Below are 21,904 nucleotides of genomic sequence, written 5' to 3'. Positions count from 1 at the left end.
TATGCTTTTTTCCCCCCATTTCTTTGTGGAATGGTTACAGAATATACATACACATTAATAAAATGATTAGAAAATTATACTTGACAGTAATCAGGTGCAAGAGTGCATAGTATACACCAAACAGCCCAGAACTTTGGCAGAGGTGTAGATCCAGAAGAAACACACTACTAGAAACCGAACTGGATTCAGAAACTGCTGGCTGGATTCTAAGCCCATTTTTACCACCTAGTAAAATTATAAATTTGTGTCAGTTACTTAATGTCTCTAAGCCTCCACTTTATCTGTTGAACGAGGGAAATTGGCTTGCCTTGCCTCTCATATGATGCTGTGAGGACCCTCTCAGCTCTTGTAAATCAAACTGCATTTTAATTTCCAGTATTTTAAAACCAAAACTGCTGGCATGAGCTGGGTAATTGGAAAATGTTAAGAGCAGAGCCTGAGGAATATCTAATAAAAATCTCTTGATTCTAGCTCCCAAAGACCTACTGAACGTCCGGCTCTCTGCAGACGAACCCATGTGACGTGTCCCAGTCCGGCACCATCTCCCACCTGTTATCACACAGCCCTGCCTTTCCCCGGTTCTCCTTTTCTGCCTCCTGCTAATTCCTTACAGCTACAGTGATGTTTCTCAATGTCTTATCCTAACATTGTCTTCTGAAAATCTGTCCATGGCTTTCTGTTCCCCATAGAGTGAAATAAAAACCTGTGAACACTTACCCCTGCCCCCACTTGCTTCTCTTCCATCCGTAGTCTACATTCCAGCACGTTGATGTTCTGCCATGGCTTCCAACTGCCACGATCTTTTTCCTTTCTGCTCTTTCTTTGCCTGTGAATCTCTTTCTGCTCTCTTTCACATACTTCTTACTTATTCTGCAGGTTTCACTCCACTTATCTGTGTTCCTGAGCTGATCCCCTGTTCATGACACATCATGCTTTTTAGAATTGCTTGTTTCGTTCTTGGCCTTCTACTAGACAGAACTCTGGGAGGACAAGGGCTGTGTCTGTCTCTCTTCCCACAGTGTCTCTAGTTCTTTGCATAGTGAGTACATAAGAAGCATTCATAATATTTCTTGGATGATAAAGAAATGAATAACTGTACAGGAAGATAGTACAGTCAATCAGATGAACACTTGTCACAGGGTTACTGTACTGAGAGTGTCAAAAGAATAATGGACGAGAATTAACTTCATAAGAGAGGTAGGGGGAAGTAGAACCTCCGTGTTTCCTGCTACTGAAGGAATAACGAGTTCAGTTTTTTTGTGTTTTTCTTTTTGTTGTTGTTTTTTAATTCTAGGTAAGGATGGATTTTATAACTCTGGGGACATATCTTACATGGAGGTGGAAATTTGAAATAGTGACACTGATAGGAGAGAAGGGAGTGGAAGAAGCATGTTTCTGTCAACTTAAATCTATATAGCATTTTTAAAAAACTTTTTCAAACCTTTTTATTAAAGATTTTATGTATTTATTTGTCAGAGAGAGAGAGAGAGAGCAAACATAAGCAGAGGAAGCTGCAGGCAGAGGGAGAAGCAGTCTCCCCGCCGAGTGAGGAGCCTGATGCGGGACTTGTTCCCAGGACCTTTGGATCATGACCGGAGCCGAAGGCAGACACTCAACTGACTGAGCCACCCAGGTGTCCCTCAAACCTTTTTTTATGAAGAAATTTCAAGTGAGGTTAATTTCAAAGCAAATCATCTAGAGCTTTAGCTGGAGAAATTTGGAGAAAAAACAAGTTTATAAAAGCTAAAAATAACTTCTGTTACAAAATTATGTTCTATTCTGTTGAATATGAAAAAAATCTAGGGCACCTGGTGACTCAGTCATTAAGCGCCTGCCTTGGGCTCAGGTCATAATCCCAGGGTCCTGGGATCAAGCCCGGCATCGGGCTCCCTGCTATGAGGGAAACCTGCTTGTCCCTCTCCCACTCCCCCTGCTCGTGTTCCCTCTCATGCTGTCTCTCTCTCTGTCAGATAAATAAATAAAATTAAAAAAGAAAAAAAGAAAAAACTCTAGCTGTACTTTGTTTTTCTTCCCTAGTTAGGACAGGGCTTTATTAACAAGGACATACCTAGGGCTCACAAGTAAAACTGACAGATACCGGTTTATAGTAAAGTAAGATTTCTCAGCAATAGCACTATTGACATTTCTGCCAGATAATTTTTGTCATGGCAAGTCCTGTAGGATGTTTAGCAGCACCTCTGATGTTTACCTACCAGATGCCAGTAATATCACCCCCGTGAAAATAATCACAAATGTCTGCAGGCATTGCAAAATATTTCCTGGGGGCAAAATCAACCCCACTTGAGAAGTATTACACTGGAAAATTAAAAATTATATCCCTATGCCACATGGATAGGAAAACTTTATAATATATTGGAGCCTTATAATTCACACATAAATTGCTCCTGGATCTGTGTTTGGTGATTATTAGCAAAAATGTAAAGGATCGATGTGACTACTTGCAGATTTTGTGAGCAATGTGAAAGTGGTGAGGACTCTGGACAACTTGTCTCAGAAAGCAAAGACATCTAAGGAATAGAATGGATGATAGAAATGTAAGATAAGAAAGGACAGTGAATTTGTGTTTTGAAGATCTGCCTCAAAGGTATAAAGATTAATTGCATTAGTCTGCCTGGATCTTTGACTTGGGACCCAGGATTAAATTGAAGAAGCCTTACATTAACCCCCACCCAAGGGCTGGGCTTCAGTTACAGGGTGTGTACTTATGTATATAGTCTTTATTTTTGTTCAAATGCACTTGAATGGAAGACAGTGACTGTTTCTTATAATGGATGGATTTTCCAGAAAATCAACTGCATGTATTCCTGAATGTGGGAGAAACATCATTGGGCTTTTGTTCTCATACATTACAATCAGTTGTTTTCACGTCAGTTGTTTGGCTGTGAACTACCACTGTTTTATTAGTTTGTGAAAATGAAACTGCAAAATGCCACTTGGCCCCTGCTGGTGACAGTATAGCATGCTTTCTTGACTGCATTCTCTCTCCCTCTTGTCTTCAGACTTGTTATTAATTAGGAGAAGGCCCCACCTCCTGCTGCCTAACTTCTCCTATATCCACATATCATTAATCTCTTATAATGAAGGTTTTGTGGGCATACCTGATAAGAGAAATAATGACAGAAGTCCTAAAATACTGTGATTTTTCTTCTTTAGTTGTCATGAAGAAAGAGAATGGTCACTTTCATTTTTTTTGTTGTCTTTAGAAAAAAAATTATCAGACTTTACAGATATGGATGGAAATCAGATTGATATCAAATTGTGTATGGATGCCTACATCACTGTTAAGGGTAGCAAAAAAACTCATGAACTGACTTGAAAATAAGTTGTATTATCATAGAAATCTATTCTTTCTTCATTACTTTTCCTTCCCTCTCTCTTTTTTTTCCTCTCTCTCTCTCCCTCTCTTTTCAGTGAATGTTTTAGCTGTAATAGCTGCTTGCAGTGAACTGGAGCTTTTCTTGACCCTTTCAATTCTCTGAGTTTTTATCAGTGTGTCTTACGTTGTTTTATTTTGGTGTTACATGGCAACTTACACAGATTGAAATGTGTGTTTGGCAGATTTCCTTTCATGGTGGAGTAGAGGGTAAATTTGTACCTCTACCTAAATAATATACTAAACAAAGTAGACTTATCCAGACCAAAACAACAGAAGGGAAAATAGGTTACATTTCAAGTGAAGATTTTTTTCAATGATATTATTTCAAAGAATTCTTTATACATGATTTCTTTAGCTGTCAAAACTATTAAATGAATTCCTAAATTGAAACTTCCAGACATTTAGCTATATAATTTATATAATGATGGAGTTAAACAGATTGCTTGTAAAAATGTTGGAGAATATTCCAGAAGGTTTTTTTTTTTTAATTTTAGGGGAAGCAAAATTATCTTAATAAAAAATAGTGTTCTTTACTGTGTTAACATAATAAAGAATTATAGTATTAATTAACATATATAAGGTGCTTAGTATGTGCTAGGCACTGTTGTAACTTCTTTAGTCCACATCACAATCCTATTGGAAAAAACTTACTTTTCCTAGGCAGTTTCCTATCTAGTGGTTTAGTGATAAGTCTAGCACTCGAACTTAGGATTTGAACTCAAGGTGTTTGGCTCCATAGCCTGCATTCTTATAGACTGTCCTCTACTGATCTATTAACTTTTTCTTAAACCATCAATATGTATTTACATGTCCAGGTTTCTTCTATTTTGACAAGTAAAATTATAATCTACATAAATATACATAAAACACTAACACCCTGGGCACTATTAGAGACTTGCTTACTGAGGCATAACACTCAGAAGGAAGACTTCAAAGGAACAAACTCTTGTGCAATATAAAGGAAATATAATTAAAACCTTTACATTTGATTGGAAGAATATGATAACTATCTTGCAAGATTGTAGTGAGAGTGTAATGTACCCTGCATGAGCTAGCTAGCTAGAAAGATACATAGATAGAGATAGAAATGTAAATCTTAGCTATAGTGTTTAATTATAGGAATGGCAAGAGACAGGAGGGACTTAGTTGTTTAAACCAGAGGTCAGATATGGCTTCACAAGAAGATGTGATTTGGAATTGTAGCAAATGCATTTGTAATGAATCTTCTTCAGAAGGTTTAGCACCACATAGCTTACTTCTTGATATAAATAGCTCTGAATTCGAGCCTGACTCTAAAAAAAATGCTCTAGTTAAATACCTTTTGTGAGACTCTATGTTATTTTAGTGCTTTCTGTTAGTTGGAAATTCAATATTCTACTGTTTTCTTATTATTTCTTCTGACATCTGATAAATTCTTCTTTATTTATTGTTATGCTGTTTCTCCCTGAAAGTTGAAAGTATGAAACACTGAGGTGTACTGTGAAAGGATTTATTCTTTCATATATTAATCAAATACGTAAAATGGGATTTGAAGTACAATTTATTTTTTCCTTTTGCAAGAAAGCATGCGATATAGTTATCCATTAGTAAATGGCATGCTTATGTTAAGCTCATGATCCTTCAGAAGAGAATGCATTCAAGGAAAAGAAAGAGTAACAAAGATAACATAAATCTTTGTCATTCTAGAGATATAACTTTGGAGATGTTGGTGAATCTTCCCTGAATACTAAAAATACTTCTAATTTCGATACTATAGTCAAACTCACTAATTAAATTATCTCCATAACACAATGTGAAAATCCTATGTGGTAAGCAGCCAACAAAACAGTCACATATCAAATTCCAGAGAATCAAGAGTATATATTGATGGTCAGATTGAAAAACTGTTCCATTGTATTTCCAGAAATTATATTGAATAAAGGAAATATGATTTTAAAATATTTTGCTTGGGCTTCCTGCTCAACCAAAGTATTGATTGAAACAATTTAACTATAGGGCTCTCTATTTCTAAAAAAACAGGGCTTCTGTTTCATACTTGATACAAATCTGTTTATCACTTGACCAAATTCTTGAAGAACTAGTTATATGGAGCATTTGGATTTTAAGAGAAGATAAAAATTTTTGCTCATAGAGTTTCCTGCTAAACTTATTTTTGATTTTTGATGTTAAAGCAACAAACTAGAACTTTAGGTTATGTTAATAAAATTAAATGTAATATAAACTATAGAGAAAATGTGATATCTATTGGTCATTCCTAATATAAATTATTGTAAGCTTTGATTATGTCAGAATACATAGATCTTCATTGTATTATTATGTAGCACAATTAAATATTTGAATAGAACATATACAAACTCTTAGCTATTGTGACAATTCTTTTAAGAAATATATAAGTCCATATACAATAACTTAGAAGACAGTAGTATGTTTTGAGAATTCTCTATTCCCTTTGCAATGTAACTGTTTTCAAAGAATAATAGAAGAGTTAATTTAATAAATTAATGAGTTTGTGATATAGACATTAAGGCAATAGCAATGTATGAACCTACTCAACTATCATATTTTCCATGTGAAAAGTGGAATATTTAACTAACCATATTAAATAGCACTTAGGTTGTTAGGTTGTTGTAAGCATTATACTTTGCAGTTAGGTATTCAGCACATTTCATGAATTTAAGTATTTAAGGTTTGGACAAACTGCATGCCTTTTGGAGATGTAACTTAGATGGAAAATTTAATAAAGCAAAGATGTGATGAAAGATATAATGAAGATAACAGGGAAAGAGTGGTGCACCTTATCTTGATAAAAAGTTGTTTCCTTCAAATTCTAATTTTGCAAAATATTTTATAGCACACAACACTTGTCTATTTCTTTGATAAAAGAAGGATCTCATTTTGGGAAAATCCAAGAACTTCAAACCTTTACTGACACTGTTGCTAGACATACTCTTTTAACATCTGTAGCTTGAAAAGATTCACTTTTTAGCCTCCTACTTAAAGGACTACTAATTTAAACTACGGAATAATCATATTGAAAAATGGCAAATGGAAAAGAGTGGCAAAAGTCATATTCTTGCAAAGTTAGGATTCTCTCCTCTTACCATTATTGGCCTTTGACAAGGATCACCATTAGTCCTGTCTTGCCATAGGTATTGTTTACTGTTTTCATTATGGTGAAATTAAAATAAAAGCATATGAAAATTATCAAGCATCAGATGTCTCATTTTTTTCATTTTTTCATTGGTATACATCCACTTACAAAGGGATTTCACAAATTCTTATACACTGCATGATTATCCCTAGAAGTCGATTATACCGTGGCTTGTAGACAATCTGTTTATTTGGACATACACAACTGGTATTCTAATCACTCTTCTGTTGAACATTTACAAAAGAGTAATTCAACTTAAATGATGAAAAAAATTATTCTAAAAGTATTGTCTGACCCATTCCAGCTGGTTTGCATCTGTGACTGTGTCTTCACAATGCGTTTTCTGCTTTTCTCCTGTATGTTCTTTACCATTAATTTTGCGTGCAATCTTTGAACTGCTTTTTTCCTTCATTATTATCTGTATTCTGGTATAAATTGATATTTTCAAAACCTTTAGGTAGGTTTTGAGATGACTTGAGTCTGATTAATTAGGAATATTTAATGCACTGCCAGCTCTCTGTGCATAATACTATATATCATATAGCACCATTGGTGTAGAAGTAGAATGTATCATTATATGCTAGTTTGTCCTTTTCTTTGTAAGAACTTCCAACATATTTTTCATTTGGAAATGTACGCACTTACATTATTATCCTTTACCATGAAAAAACAGTATTTGCCTTATAAAGTTTTCATGTTTTTCAGATTTAAATATACTTTGTAGTACTTACATTACTTTTTCTGAGTTCATTCTTTATGGTAAGGTACTTTGTTCTCCAGTTTTCCTGTCTTTTAGGTTTAGTTTTAACTTGAAAAAAAGTAAAATATTATAGGTACGTATAAATAGACTTTAACCCTTAGTTTTGTCATGCCCCTCTACATAGGTCGTATACAAAATGAATTCATTTTTATCTTAGATACATCTGAAATTGAATGCAAAAACACAAAGGTACAGAAGGATGTGTGGATATGTATGTGTTTATGCTTATAATAAAAGATGTAACAGCCCATTGTATTTAAATTAGTTTTTTATTACAATAATTGTTTTTTAAAATTTAAAAGCCAGTAAAAAATAAATTGAAATCATTTTTCATAATATAAGGCATCAGTGATATTTCTTTGTTTTCCAATAGAAATGTTAATTACAAGAATTTATTTTAATAGTGGCCTGTCTAGTTCCAGATTACTAACAGAAATGAAAGTATTTGTATTTTCTAGAATATTGCAATTATAGACTGTCTACAACTAGAATATTCTTGTTTTTGAGTTTGGATAGGTCATATATTTAAGGAAAATATGATCTTCTTTTTAAGAATATGGAGCTATCACTTGATCTTTTTGTCTTAGAAAAGAGCCTTACACTGACAGTTTTATTATGATTTATAATTCACAACTAGTAGTTTTCCCTCTCTTGGAACTTTTCTTTCCCATGTTCAAAGAAAAATACTCTAATTATATGCTTATAAAATATTTCACATCTCATTCATATACTTATTCATATCACCATGTTAAGAGTGCTCATAGAATCATGTTAGAAATTATCTAAAGCATTAATCTAAACATGGCTTGTGCAATTGTCTTCTTGCACAGCATGACAGGGAACTCCTTAAGAGTGAGGCCACATAATATCTTTCCTTAACTGATATAGTCAGGACTCTACTACATTCTACTTAAGAATGTGCCAGCTGTTTCCGTTGATCTGATTACCATAAAAAGTTTACTAAGTTGCGTTGGTGATTAGCCTTTGGTAAGTGGGGTAGTTATTACCAGATGCATAATATTGCAGGTTGAATAGTGATTCTTTCATTCAGTAAATGCAAGTTAACTTTCTGCTATGTGCTAGATATCGTGCTAGGCCCTGGGATCTGCAGATACATATAATCTCTGCCCTTGAGGGTCTCACAGGAAGCTGGAAGAGACACACATGGACATTATGACACTTATGTTTGGCCAGTATGACACTGTTAATGCCATAATTGTGGTAGGTTGTACAGACCGGCTTGTACTGTTCTTCTCAGTAGCTTTAGGAGGAGGTAAAGCTCTTAACTGATTCATGAAAGATGAGCTAGTTATTCATTAAAAACAGGAACTGAACTAGATGTCTTTTTACGTGTCTAACATAGCTATCTTTTCTAAAAATAGTTTTTATTAAAAACGTATTAAACAATAACCTAGTCATACCTACATTCACTTTTTGCAAAATGCTATGAATGCAAGTGGATCAGATACAGATAGAGCTGTGTAAGATTATTTGCTTTGTGTGAAGATTAAAAATGAACAATTATTTGGTTTTCTGTTATTAAGGAGTAGAAAGTATGGGAATGCAGTTACAGAGTTCTTACTGTTTTATTTCTAACCATTCTGTTTATCTCAGAACTCTATACATACATACATACATATGTGTGTATGTATGTATAAGTCTGTTTGCCTGTGTGTGTGTGTGTGTTTGTGTGTACATGTAGTGAGCTCCTTTTTTGAAAAAAGGATTGAGCTTGACAACATCATTTGTTGTGAGGATTTATTCTGCCTGTTACTTTCTTTTATTTCTAAGAATTAAGGATTGAGTGAATATCCTCATTGTCCTGATGCATCTTTTTAAAATGTCATGCTTCAGGGCAAACTGATTTCTTTATGATCTTCAGAAAATTTTCCACTGACATAACAGAAATGATTATTTATCTCCCCACATGTTCAAATTGCCTTAAACTGCTTTAGGGTTATTTGCTTCACAAGACTTAGTATTGATCCATATTATATAACTGACTAAATAAGGAAAAGAACTAGTCTTCACAAAATAGCTAGAAAGATTGTTTTAACTGGTGATTTTGTTTTAATCATTTATGAAATTTTTGCTGAAAACTAATGGTAAAAAAGCTCATGTTTTAAAAGACTGCTTGAACTGGTAAGACTGATCTTTGTTTTAAGAAATTAAAATGGAATTATTTCTTTTGATTTTAGCTATGGATCTTGCAAATTTTTTCTACAGATAGTTAGATTTAAGTGTATTTTGGGAGAAAAACCAATTATTGATGAATCACTAATGAGATAGTTTAATTTTCATTCTTTGAATTGAACTAAAAGTATTCGCTTTATTAAATATGATTAAATTTCAAACATTTGTATTTATATGCATAGTTCTTGCCCCGCTATATTTTTTGAACTTGAAGTAATCTGCTTTTATGAAATATTAACTGCCACAAATAACTCTCCAGTTTAAATATAATTGATCAATAATGCCCCTGCCCACATTTCCTGCATATCTACCTGTGCCGAGTAGTTTTCTCTCTTCACATTGACGAAATGCTACAGCTCTGGCAGGAAAGGTGACTTTAGAGTCTGTATTCACCACTGAAATAGGAGGTAAACACATGGCAAAAGATACAAATTAAGGCACAATATTTATAATTTATATAATAATTTCTTATGAAATATCAGAAATTTAATTAGCTTAAGCACATAAGCAACTGATTATCCATACCCTTTGATGTCAGATCAAAGGTAATATGTATTTAGAGATCACCATATTTGCTTTTTGGCGGACATAACTTTGGTCCACTGCCTAACACAATGCAAAGAGTAGGCAAACAATAATTATTGAGTCAGGGAAGGAATGAGTAATTTGTGTTTGTCTAAAAATTAATTTGTGTTTTTTGTTTGCATACACATCTGATAGTGGAGAAGTGGCTCATTGTTTATCAGAAGTAGAAACTAGGGTGAAATCAAAACAGCATTGTTTTACAAATGATTATGTTCAAGCCAGAATATTGATCTTTCAAAAGATCACTCGTCTGTTTTGCATAAATTTTTGTCTATAGAGTCAACATTGTCTGACCTTTCTTGGTATGTTTTCAAAACTGTGAGGAGTGGCTTAGTATAATGAGAACGAATAATAAAACTGAAATTATAAAACTTAAACTGTGTTACAATAAATATAAGAAAGATATTTGAAAATAAACTTGATGGTGGCCTGAAGGCTATAGTAAATTGTACCTCTGCCTGAAACCTTCCCAACACCAGTTGCTGTTTAAGAACACTCCTCTTTGCAGCCTCTTGTTCATAATGACAGTGCCCTCAAGAATATCTTTTAGTAAAATAAAATACTGTGTCATAAATAAGCCACTTTTTTTAGTCACTAGGAATAAGTAATGTTTGAGTTTGGTTAGCTAGCTTCCCCTAACTTAAGTGTTTTCCGTCCAATAATTACACTGTTTTGCAAATAGACTCGAATTAGGGTTAAAATTACTCTGTTTTAGTCCTTTTCCAGTAGGTTACTAAATCCTAAGTTTGTGTAGGTAATTCGGTTTTTTTGCCTGTAGCTTGATCTCTCAGAATGGACCTATGAGGACAATATTGAGTGAGATCCAGATGGGTCTGATTTCATTACGCATCTTTCCTTTTATGGGAGTTGGTTTTTAAGTTATTTATGTAATTTAAAAACTCCACTTCTGGATTCTTATCTGCATGACCAAAATGAATGTGCACGTCTCTGGGAACACAGACCGTGTTTGACAACAATGTCACCATGAGAGCTGGAGGTGAACTGCTAGGCAGATGCATCTTGACACAGTGTGTGCCACTGCCCATCAGGGACAGAATGCAGAGGCAGGCCAGCCCTTCAGAACCAGTGTCTCACACTCTTGTTGAGGCACCACTAAAAGACTAAGCGGGTGTAAGTTCGTATGTGGGGTTTTGGGGGTTTGGTGATGGTGGCTGAAACATGCATGTTTTTAAAGATAGCATTTCAACGAAAACAATTGTATGGGAGTTTGACAGCTAGATAACTGATTACGGTGTTATTGTGAAGACAAGTTTTTGTAAATATAAATATAAATAAATATATAACTAGTGTATCTTAGCATTTAATAATTAATTACAAGGAAACAAAGGCATTGAAGCCCAGGAATGTGACGTGACCTTGTCCAAATTATGTGCCATTATTGGTAGAGTAGATTTGAACACAGATATTTTAGTTAAAATCCAGCTCTCTTTTGCTCTATCATATTACCTGTTTAACATAACCTGATATTTATAAAGTAGAATAAGAAGTCAAAAGAGATCTGAATGTTCTAATTTGATATTTGTTTCTTCTTTTTTATCATTTTGATAATGACATCATTATGGCAATTTTCTGGTAAAATAAAGAGTATTTCAATTCCAGACCTCAGCAAAATTCCTAGCATATTCCAAACTGATAATTTAATAAAGGACAAAAAAACTGTCTTTACATAATATGTTGTTTTCTTTTCTTTTATAGTCTTTTAAAAAAGTTTTGAAATAAAACTTTTAAAACGTTCTTATTTTACGTGTTTCTTTTCCACTATACGGTATTAATAAAACATTAAGTACTCCATTAAATAACAAATAAATAGCACATATATATTTGCAATGCCCTGAAATTAATTTTTCCTTTCTTAGTTTTAAAAATCCCCCAATATTTTCAGCACTTGAGCACCCGTTACCACAAACTTTATATTCCACATCATTTCTTCTCTAAACTCTTACAAGTTAGCTGTAGGGTATTACTATGGATGGTGCCTCACAAGCTGCAACATACTGGTTACATCATGTTGTTTTTATCCTCTCTGCCCACTCTTCATTCTCAATGTGAAAAATCATAGCGTATCAGTGACAGGAGGTCTGGCTTTCAGGCAGACTTTTGTAATTATTCCCACTGAGGCACTATCAATAGGATTAAAAAACAGATTCTGGATCTGTCCATCCCAGATGAGGTCAGCACTTTGAGCAGTGGGAGTACTATTTCTACAAGCTGTGCTTTCCCCTTTGCATTATACAGCATAGACGTTAATATGACACAAATATTTGAAAGATCCTATAGAAACGGACTAGCTTTGCTCTGAATTAGGCTCTGGATTAAGTACAGTGTCCATCTGCAATAAATAAAATAACAATAGTCATTAGAATCCCTAACTATGTATGTGTGTAGATTCTACAATAATTTTAAGTCCCAGAAAGTTTCAGTTACAGAACAATCCACTTATAGTTCATAATTAATAAACTCTTTGCAGCTGCATAACTGCAGCCAGAAACATCTGCAAAGCCTCATATTTTACACACAGACACATACACATAATTCCTTCAAAAAAGTTCAATTGTGCTTAAAATCGCAGGTCTGGAAACAGAGTAAGACCTGAAGAAGCTGAATCTAGTATTCGGTTAGCTTATGGTAGGAGAAAGGGGGGACTGGGTCTTCCCTTATCTGGAAAAGAGATGAGCATTAACTAAGATAATGTTTAAGGTCTATTCAGATATTCACACAAAACTAACTTTGTATAATTCAAAATCTCTCCTAATTATAAGTGTGATTTTGATAAGAATCTATTTCTTTTGTTACAAAATTATTCAAATAAAATTGCTACTCCTCAGATAAAAGATAAATTATTATTTATGAATCTCTAAAATTAACAAATGGGTGAAACAAATATATTGATTATCGATTATAGTTTAGATTATAGATTTAAAAATTTCCAATATTTTTTATAATTCATACTTAATTTATTACACCTAACTACAGCTTTAATTTTTTTAAGACTTACTTATTTATTTTAGAGAGAGAGAAAGTGAGATCCTGCAAGTAGGGGAGGGGCAGAACGAGGAGAGAGAGAGAGAAGCACACTCCCCATTGAGCGTGGAGCCCTTGGGGGGCTTGATCTCATGGGGCTTGATCTCAGGAGTCTGAGATCATGACCTTAGCTGAAATCAAGAGTCAGGCACTTAACCGACAGAGCCACCCAGGCGCCCCCCTAACTATGGCTTTATAAAAATAGATGAATATAGAGTATATGTGTTAGAAAGGCAAACTAGCATATTATTGACAGATGTAATTTGGCATTTTTTCTTAATGTTTGCTTACTCCTATGTTCAATTTGAAGTTGTATTATTAATGGATATCATTATATATACCAGCTTTACTGAAATATAATTCACTTGCCATACAGTTCATCCATTAAAGTGAACAATTCAGTGTTTTTTCAATATAGTCATGAGTTGTATGACCATCACTACAAATCACATTTAGAGCATTTCCATCACCCCAAAAAGAAATCCTGCGCCCATTAATAGTCACTCTCCATTTCTCCTCACTGCCTCAGCTGCTAGCAACCACTAATCTACCCTTTGTCTCTATAGGTTTGTCTATTCTGCACATTTCATATAAGGGAAATATGTTTTTGTGACTGGATTCTTTCACATAGCCTAATGTTTTCAAGGTTCATCCATGTTTGCTGAATAATATTCCATTGTGTTTATTCATTTATTAGTTGATGCACATTTGGGTTGTTTCTGCTTTTTTGGCTATTATGAATTTCACTGAAAACATTTATGTATAAGTTTTTGTGTCGATATACATTTTTATTTCTCTTGGGTATATATCTAGGAGTGGAGTTATTGGTTAATCTGGTAACTGTGTTTAACTTTTTGAGAAATTGCCAATGGCTACATAATTTTACATTCCTAACAGCGAGGTATGAGGCTTCTAACTCCCCCATATTCTTAACAACACTTGTTTTGCCTTTTTTTCTTATAGTCATCCTACTGGATATAAGTAGTATCTCATTGTGAAAATGATTTGCATTTCTCTGATGGCTAATCATGTTGATCATTTTTGTGTGTGTTCATTGGCTGTTGTATGTCTCCCATATAGAAATATCTATTCACATTCCCTGCCCATTTTTGATTGGCTTATTAATGAATTTTTGTTTTTTTCATTTTTATTTTTCCTAAAATTCTAATTTATTGGATTTCTTAATAATATCTCATTTTACCTCCCTCATCAATTTTATGGTGGCTATATCTTGTCATGCATTCTGTAGAAACTTTGATAGTTGGAGAAAAGACCTGGGACTTACAGGAAGTTGGTTCTAAACACCTGGAAAGCTTTTAAAATATAAAAATGTCCAGGCCCTAATAATGATTCAATTATTTTGATAAGGCCAAGTCATTAGTGTTTTTTCAAAGTGTCCCTAATGTGCAGTCATGGAGGACAGCTGACCAAGATATAGATTATCAGTGCCTTAAAGTCCAGGATGGTGTCAAGTTTGTCTGAGATTAGAAGTGGAGCTTAAGATTTCCAAAAAGTGAGTCCATTAAGGACCAGAAAAATCTTTCTTACCTGTAGAAGAACTCTAGAAGTATGTGGATTTTCTGGGATAATCTGTTTGTGGGAAAGGGTCCTTAGAAATATATCGATAGGATATCCCCCTACCCCAAGCTTACCCTTATAGGTCATAAACCTAAAGAACCAGAGGGAGTCTGAGTGTCTGCACTCTCATTCAGAAGGAAGAGATATTCCATTTCACCTAATTGCTTTACCTACCCAGAAATTTGTCTATGGCTTTTAGGATGACCTTTAGAATTGTTAATCTGTGTTGAACACAGATTTGTTCTACCAGTACCCTGATTGTTCCACAGACTGCATGTGTCATGCAAGTACATGCTCAAAGGCCTGGCACCCTGTTGCTTAAACACTTGACATCCACTGAAGACAAGTATGGAATCTGATTGTGAGGAGAGTTTAACTGAGAAATCAGAATACAAGGCTTTAGTATCAACTCTCATGTATTTAAATGAGAAGCTTGAGTAAAATACTCAAATTTTTGTTGAGAAATTTGTTGCAGTATTATTACTTTTAAGTAATTCATTTATAAATGGGAAACCCTATTGCCTTGTGTTCTTTTTTAAAAGACTTGAAATTTCAAACATTATTTGGACCGATGTAGTTACTTAAGGACACTGTTCTTATTGAAAAATAGCTGAAATTAAACATAACAAATTATATTTATTTCATCACAATAGATAATATAACAGGCCTTGTAATATAGTATACTGTAACATAATTTAGTGGATGTATTGCACTGTATTTTTAGTGTGTGGTAAACAGAACTTTCACATGCTTCCTAGATTCCCTTTTTCTTTGATGGCTTTTCATTTAAAGAATGGACTTGGGACGCCTGGGTGGCTCAGTCCTTAAGCGTCTGCCTTCGGCTCAGGTCATGATCCCAGGGTCCTGGGATCGAGCCCCGCATCGGGCTCCCTGCTCAGCGGGGAGCCTGCTTCTCCCTCTCCAACTCCCCCTGCTTGTGTTCCTGCTCTCGCTCTCTCTCTCCCTCTCTGTCAAATAAATAAAATCTTAAAAAAAATAAAAAGTGTCTTCTTTTGGCTCAGGTCATGACCCCAGGACCCTGAGATTGAGCCCTGCGTCAGGCTCCTTGCTCAGCGGAGAGCCTGCTTCTCCCTCTCCCTCTGCCTTCCACTCCCCTGCTTGTGCTCTCTCTGTCAAATAAATAAAATCTTTAAAAAAAAATAAAAATAAATAAAAAATAAATAATGGACTAAGTGAAAACTTGAATGGTGTATGAAATCTGACAAGATTATGGTTCTCAGCTCTGGGGTAATGAACTTATGTTATTTTATTCATTAGGACCCTAAAGGACTGAAAAAAACAGTCAAAAGAATCAATCACAGGCCGTTGTGGTAACACTGAAAAAATACTGTTACTCAAATAATGGGTGAAAGATTATTTTTACAAAAATAATTAAACATGGAAAACATATTTTATACATATTCCCAGTCTTCGTCAACCTAGTGAACATTACCTTAAAATAATGTTCAATTAAAAAAGCAAAAACATCAAAAGGAAGGAAATTAAAATTGTCTGTTTCTTGTTGTAACTAACTTTACCATAGCGCTCGTACTATATTAATTAAAGTTTGCTTTGAGTTCAAATGCTTTTGAACAAATTGAGAAATAAAACAAAGAAAAAAACTTTTAAAACTGCATTTTCACAATTCCTAGAAAGTTATACTTCATACTTGTGTATAAAGGGAATGTATCTTTAAGGTTTCAGAAGGCATTTACCTCTAAAAACTTTTGTACTAGTACTTTTTAGAAAACCAGCTGCATTTGTAGAGAGGAGAAATTGCCTTGATTTCCACATAGCCTTTTCGGGAACCATTGGAGAGCTCACCTAGTTCTTCCCTATGTGGCTGACTCTTAGAGATGCCACTTCACCCCAGTTTCTTGCACTGAGTATTTTACTCAAGCTATTTTGTATAGATATCTCATCTAAAATTGTAATTTTAAGAGCATCTGTTACTTCCTTCCCAAACTTTTTACCACCCAGTTGCTAACTATTATCCTAAGAGACACAGCTTATGCCTTTGCATGTTCTTGGCTTTGCTCTTAACACCGTAGCTCCAAAGATTTTGTACTTATTTTTAATAACTCTAAATTAATAGTCTTCCTAGAGATTAAGTGAAAACTGTCTTGTCACAACTTATTATTTTCAATATTAACTGAACTGAAACAGAATATTACTTCAAAGAAAAAATGTTAAGACTTTGATGACCACATTTTTCCGGTACTGCCTCTATCATTATCTATTTAATGATAGCCATGCATGTACTCCACAATTTTGCAGGCATCTTTGGTGCCAAAATTCACAGTGCAATTGAGAATACCTATTTAGTATCTCTTCTGTGAGGTGTGCTAGGCTATTATTTCATAGTTTTCTAAATTAAAATAATAGCTTTAAATTAGTATATAATAAAAGACAACAGGGACCCATAGAAAAATTAATTTTTAGGGTTGCTAGAGCCCTGGAGACCCATTGAATAAGTGCCAGACTTTGGCTCATTGAGCAGTCAAGGCTGGTGGAATAGCATATGGTTGAGTATCAGTAGTCCTGTGTTCTAAATCCAGTTTTAACCTAGACAAACAGAATTATTTGAAGAACTCAGGTTACTTTTGCTTCAAATCTGCTCTCCCATCTGTTAAAGTGGTAACAGAATTTAATGTAACTTTGAAAGTTGAGTGATAAGGGTTTTAAATTTCTCTGCATTAGGTACCATATATATTCTAGAAACCATGCAAGTTGAGCAAGAAATGTCCCTTCTTATTTTTAAGAAAAACAGGAATACGCCTTTATTAGAAGCTTTTATTTGCAATGAGAGAATGAGGATTCTGCTGGATTCCACTAGGTAGTGTGCTGCCTACTAATTCTGGAAGCCTTCCCTAGTAGATAGTAAATTATTTTACCAGTGTGCTTCCCATTTCCCTGCTCCCTAACCTCCTCTCCTGGTAAAAACTAATACATACAAGTCATTCAAGACTGTCAGCACATATCTCTTCTCTCTGGCTCTGTCTTTTCCGTTTTAAATTCCCTGGTCCTTAATGTTATCAAAGTGCAGGTTGTGAGTAAAACATGGTCTTCTCTATCTTATGGATGTCATATGTGACCATTGAATTATAGACAATACATAAAGCAAGGTACAGTGAATACTTCAAGAGAGGAATTTCTATCCTGAGAAACCCATGCCAGATCTTTTATCTTACCAGTTAACCATTTTTATGTGGCAAGATCATATCTTCAGAAACATTTTAAAGTGTTATATTTTTGTTATACTATCTTGCAATCAATCTCATTGTTCTCTCTGTGCCTTAGATTTGTAGCAATTGCTACTGAGAACATGTGAAGTTATATTAAGCTGCTTTTCTTAAGATGTTTGTGAATGCTTTTCTCTTACATAATTGCCGAAGCCAACTAAAGGTAGAATGGCTTCTGAGGACAGTAGTGGATCATATATTTACAAGGAGATAGTTGTAGTTCTGTTTACACATCTATTATTTATCTATTGCAATATAACTTGCCTTTAAATTTCTAAGTTATCTAAAACACTTGTCTCATTTGTGTGAAATAGCCTTATTTTCTTGAAGCTCAAAAGATGATTTTGAGCTCTCAATTGGATCAGAATTATGCACTAAATATTGAACATGTGAACAGAATTAGAGAATGACTCAGTATACCATCTTGATTAGATAGGATTGTTTATCCCACCTAAGAGTGAAAATGTGATTAGGTTCCTGAGTGATGCCCAGGTTGAGGACATTAAATAAATGTGAATATAATAAGTTAAAAGTTATAATTGAATTTATGTTAAATATTCACTAATCTTTCTTTATAGATATGATGAATTTCTATTAAATTTGAAGTCACTAAAACTTAAACATATATTCATTTGATAAATATGAAGGGTAAATTAAACATATTTAATATATTCACTGTATAATGCCATTAATAAAAATTGTTGAAATAATGAAAATTTAATTTGCTGAATTTTAATTAAAGATAAATATATAAAATTATCAGTGATAGAAAATGGTTCAGTTAGCAGTAATCGTGCCTTGGATAAACCTCATTGGCTATGATACTGCCACTGTGCAAAGCTAGAAAATGGTTCAAGACTACTTGATTTAATAGAAAATAGGATCCAAATGAGTAAGAGCAACTTCACGAGGTGATAGAGACATTCTTTGTACATGTCTGTTCATTGCTGAGAGCAGTGGCTGTTGCTGTTTTAGTGTGACTACTGTCAACCTCTCCCAGCAGAGGAGAAACAGTCCTCATCTGTTTACAGTTGAAGGCTTTCTCCTTACTTCTGGTGGAATAGGTTTCGCCTTTTCATGGGATTTCATTATTTTTAGTAACAAGGAAGTTGACTTAGTGGAAAGCAGCCTGCCTTATAACTTAAAATTGGTTGAAATTATATCTTGAAGTTTTCTGAAAATTTGGGAGGGTATACATTTCTATCATTTTCAGATGAAATTTTTTGTATCGTTGTTATTTCTAGTCAGGTAATTAAAATTATTTTCATATTTTTCAATATGAACCAAATTAATACATAAAGAGTTAATTTACAGCTACATTATATTAAGAAAACATAACTTTGAAGTACGTCAATATGTATCAACAGATAGGATAATTATTTTGAAATTGAACTTACCCTGAATTAAATATCCTAAGTTTTTGTCCAATTAAATTTTGCTTTCTTTCAGTTTGGGGCTCTTGATTTGAACTGATGCCAACTACAGGTGCAGGGCTGCTGTATCATTTGGTTTTTATTATTTCACTTTAAAATGTAGTATTATAAAACTGGGTTATTGATATACACTAAAACAAAATTTTACTGTAGAGAGCTTGTTTTTCACAAATTAAATTTCATATTTTATTCTTTGCTAAATATTACTAAAATTAAAAATGTCTATTTGCTCTCATGTTTCTATTTTCACTTTCTTTTGCATACGCAGCCTGTGGCCGTGGGTTCTACAAATCTTCCTCTCAAGATCTTCAGTGCTCTCGTTGTCCAACTCACAGTTTTTCTGATAAAGAAGGCTCCTCAAGATGTGAATGTGAGGATGGGTATTACAGGGCTCCATCTGATCCACCATATGTTGCCTGCACAAGTAAGTTCATAATAGTAAAGTAGGGAAGGACTTTCAGAATTCTTCCACTCGTTTGTATTATTGTGATATCATTGAGATAGGCATTGGGTTTGTGAATGCATTCTTAATTATTATTAAATGCTTACATTTTTTCATGGACTGTTAAGGCTAAATAATAACAGAAAATAGATACATCTTATGTCATCTTTAGTGAAAATTTCACATCTGCAAAATCAAGATGCATCTTAAGATTTTTCACATGTATCTAATAGGAATCATAAATAAATGTAAGAGTTATTCGAGTCTTACTTGGATATGAAGTGTGATTAAAAAGTCTGGTTTCCAAATTAAAATTCCATCACTAAACAAAGCAAATCTCACATCTTGGTGCTTCAATTAATGAATATCGGAGAGACCCAAATCCAAAGCCAATCCCAGACTTGCTGTAAATCATTCTTGAGCACAGTAAGAATGAATGGATGTATTCTCTGTTATATGGTTAAAAGGGAGACTATTTTTAAACAACTGCACAACTGTTTTTTTTAGGTGCATTAACTGTTCTTTTTAATTGCTTGGAAGAAAAATAGCTAAAGACTGTGGCAAAAGTACAAAGACAGTTGTTATCCTGTTTTCATTTTGACGTATTAAATGGAAAATAAATAAAGCCTCTTGCCAAGTGAATTCAAGGAGGCTTTTATGCAGCTTCTCTAGGAAAGGTAATGAAATGTTTATGTAAAAGAAAGCATTTCAACTAGTTTTCTCTATGGTAACTGAGCCACTAGCTTAGTGGCCCCCGCAGATCCTTTTATTCATTTTTTTGGGTTTGTTTTTTTCTATTTTTGTTTATTTGTTTGTTTGTTTTTGGTTTCCACAGGGCCCCCATCTGCACCACAGAACCTCATTTTCAACATCAACCAAACCACAGTGAGTTTGGAATGGAGTCCTCCTGCAGACAACGGGGGAAGAAATGACGTGACCTACAGAATATTGTGTAAGCGGTGCAGTTGGGAGCAGGGCGAATGTGTTCCCTGTGGGAGTAACATTGGATACATGCCACAGCAGACTGGATTAGAGGATAACTATGTCACTGTCATGGACCTGCTAGCCCACGCTAATTATACTTTTGAAGTAGAAGCTGTAAATGGAGTTTCTGACTTAAGCCGATCCCAGAGGCTCTTTGCCGCTGTCAGTATCACCACTGGTCAAGCAGGTATGTGTTTGTGTTTGTCTTCACTAAGTGAATAATGCAACTACATAAGTGAGGTGTCTCGCTTGGATATTTAGTTAACTTGGCTACACAGAACTCAATTATTCCAGCCTGTTGATTATTCACACCTTTAACTTTTCTTTGTTATTTCTCCTGTTGCCTATTAAACCATTGCTAGACTCATTAACATGTCCTCCAGAGATCTGGCAGGAGAAATAAAAAGGGATAAATTGCAAAGCAGTTAAGACTGTTCTAAGACAAGCAACTCTGCTGAACGATCTCAAGGAAGGGAGTGAAAATATTGGACAAAATGAGACGTAGGCTAATTCTTGCAGTTTTACTTTTTTGTGTGGTATGCACTTATGATCAAAATCTACATGATCATTAGGAATGATGAAGGAGTTGAGTACACTGTTTCACATCACTTTAGCCAATATTTTACCACATAGAATGTGATATTTGTAATATATGGCAAGTCTGTGTTAAAATTTGCATGAGGGAATTTTAAGTTCATCAGTAGTAGATTTGTGATTGTATTACTGTTCATAATATTAGAGCACGTACTTGGCAGATCTCCTGAGGATTTCAAAAGAAATGAATTAGGAAATAATAACCATGATGATTGTGAACTTGTAACTTAGCCTAAAAGCAGTTTTCATTTACTTTCTTCTTGGCATTTAAGGTGCCCTACTCAGTCATTCTTTATTATAGTATGTTTTGGAAAATATAAATTGGAATGGAAGTTTCAGAAATTGGAGACTGTCTAGATCTTCAGAAAAATCTTATTACTGAAAGAAGGTTCAGAAATTGAGGGCTTTCTCAAACTCTTGCTGCTGAAAGAAGATGTTATGTAGTAGACGTAGCCAAGTGCCATGTCATCATCATTAATAAAATGGGACCTGCACTGGAGTAC

The 21,904-nt window shown here is 34.2% G+C and overlaps 1 protein-coding gene and 1 pseudogene across 7 annotated transcripts in view; one reads left to right on the top strand and one right to left on the bottom strand.

The window, feature by feature from the left end:
• Positions 1-21,904, top strand: part of EPHA7 (EPH receptor A7) — a 168,049-nt gene that overhangs the window by 39,847 nt on the left and 106,298 nt on the right. For all 7 annotated transcript variants that reach the window (XM_073893642.1, XM_025860205.2, XM_025860194.2 and 4 more), the window contains exons 4-5: positions 19,650-19,805; positions 20,659-20,994. In XM_073893642.1, the coding sequence (XP_073749743.1) occupies positions 19,650-19,805; positions 20,659-20,994 (492 nt within the window). The remainder of the gene's footprint in view (positions 1-19,649; positions 19,806-20,658; positions 20,995-21,904) is intronic.
• LOC112819494 (U4 spliceosomal RNA) lies at positions 18,658-18,790 on the bottom strand (annotated as a pseudogene).

This window comes from Callorhinus ursinus, unplaced genomic scaffold, assembly GCF_003265705.2.
Source record: "Callorhinus ursinus isolate GAN/ISIS: 27379988/994484 unplaced genomic scaffold, GSC_fseal_2.0 scaffold6, whole genome shotgun sequence".
NCBI lineage: Eukaryota > Metazoa > Chordata > Mammalia > Carnivora > Otariidae > Callorhinus > Callorhinus ursinus.
This window is presented reverse-complemented; position numbering and strand designations above follow the sequence as displayed.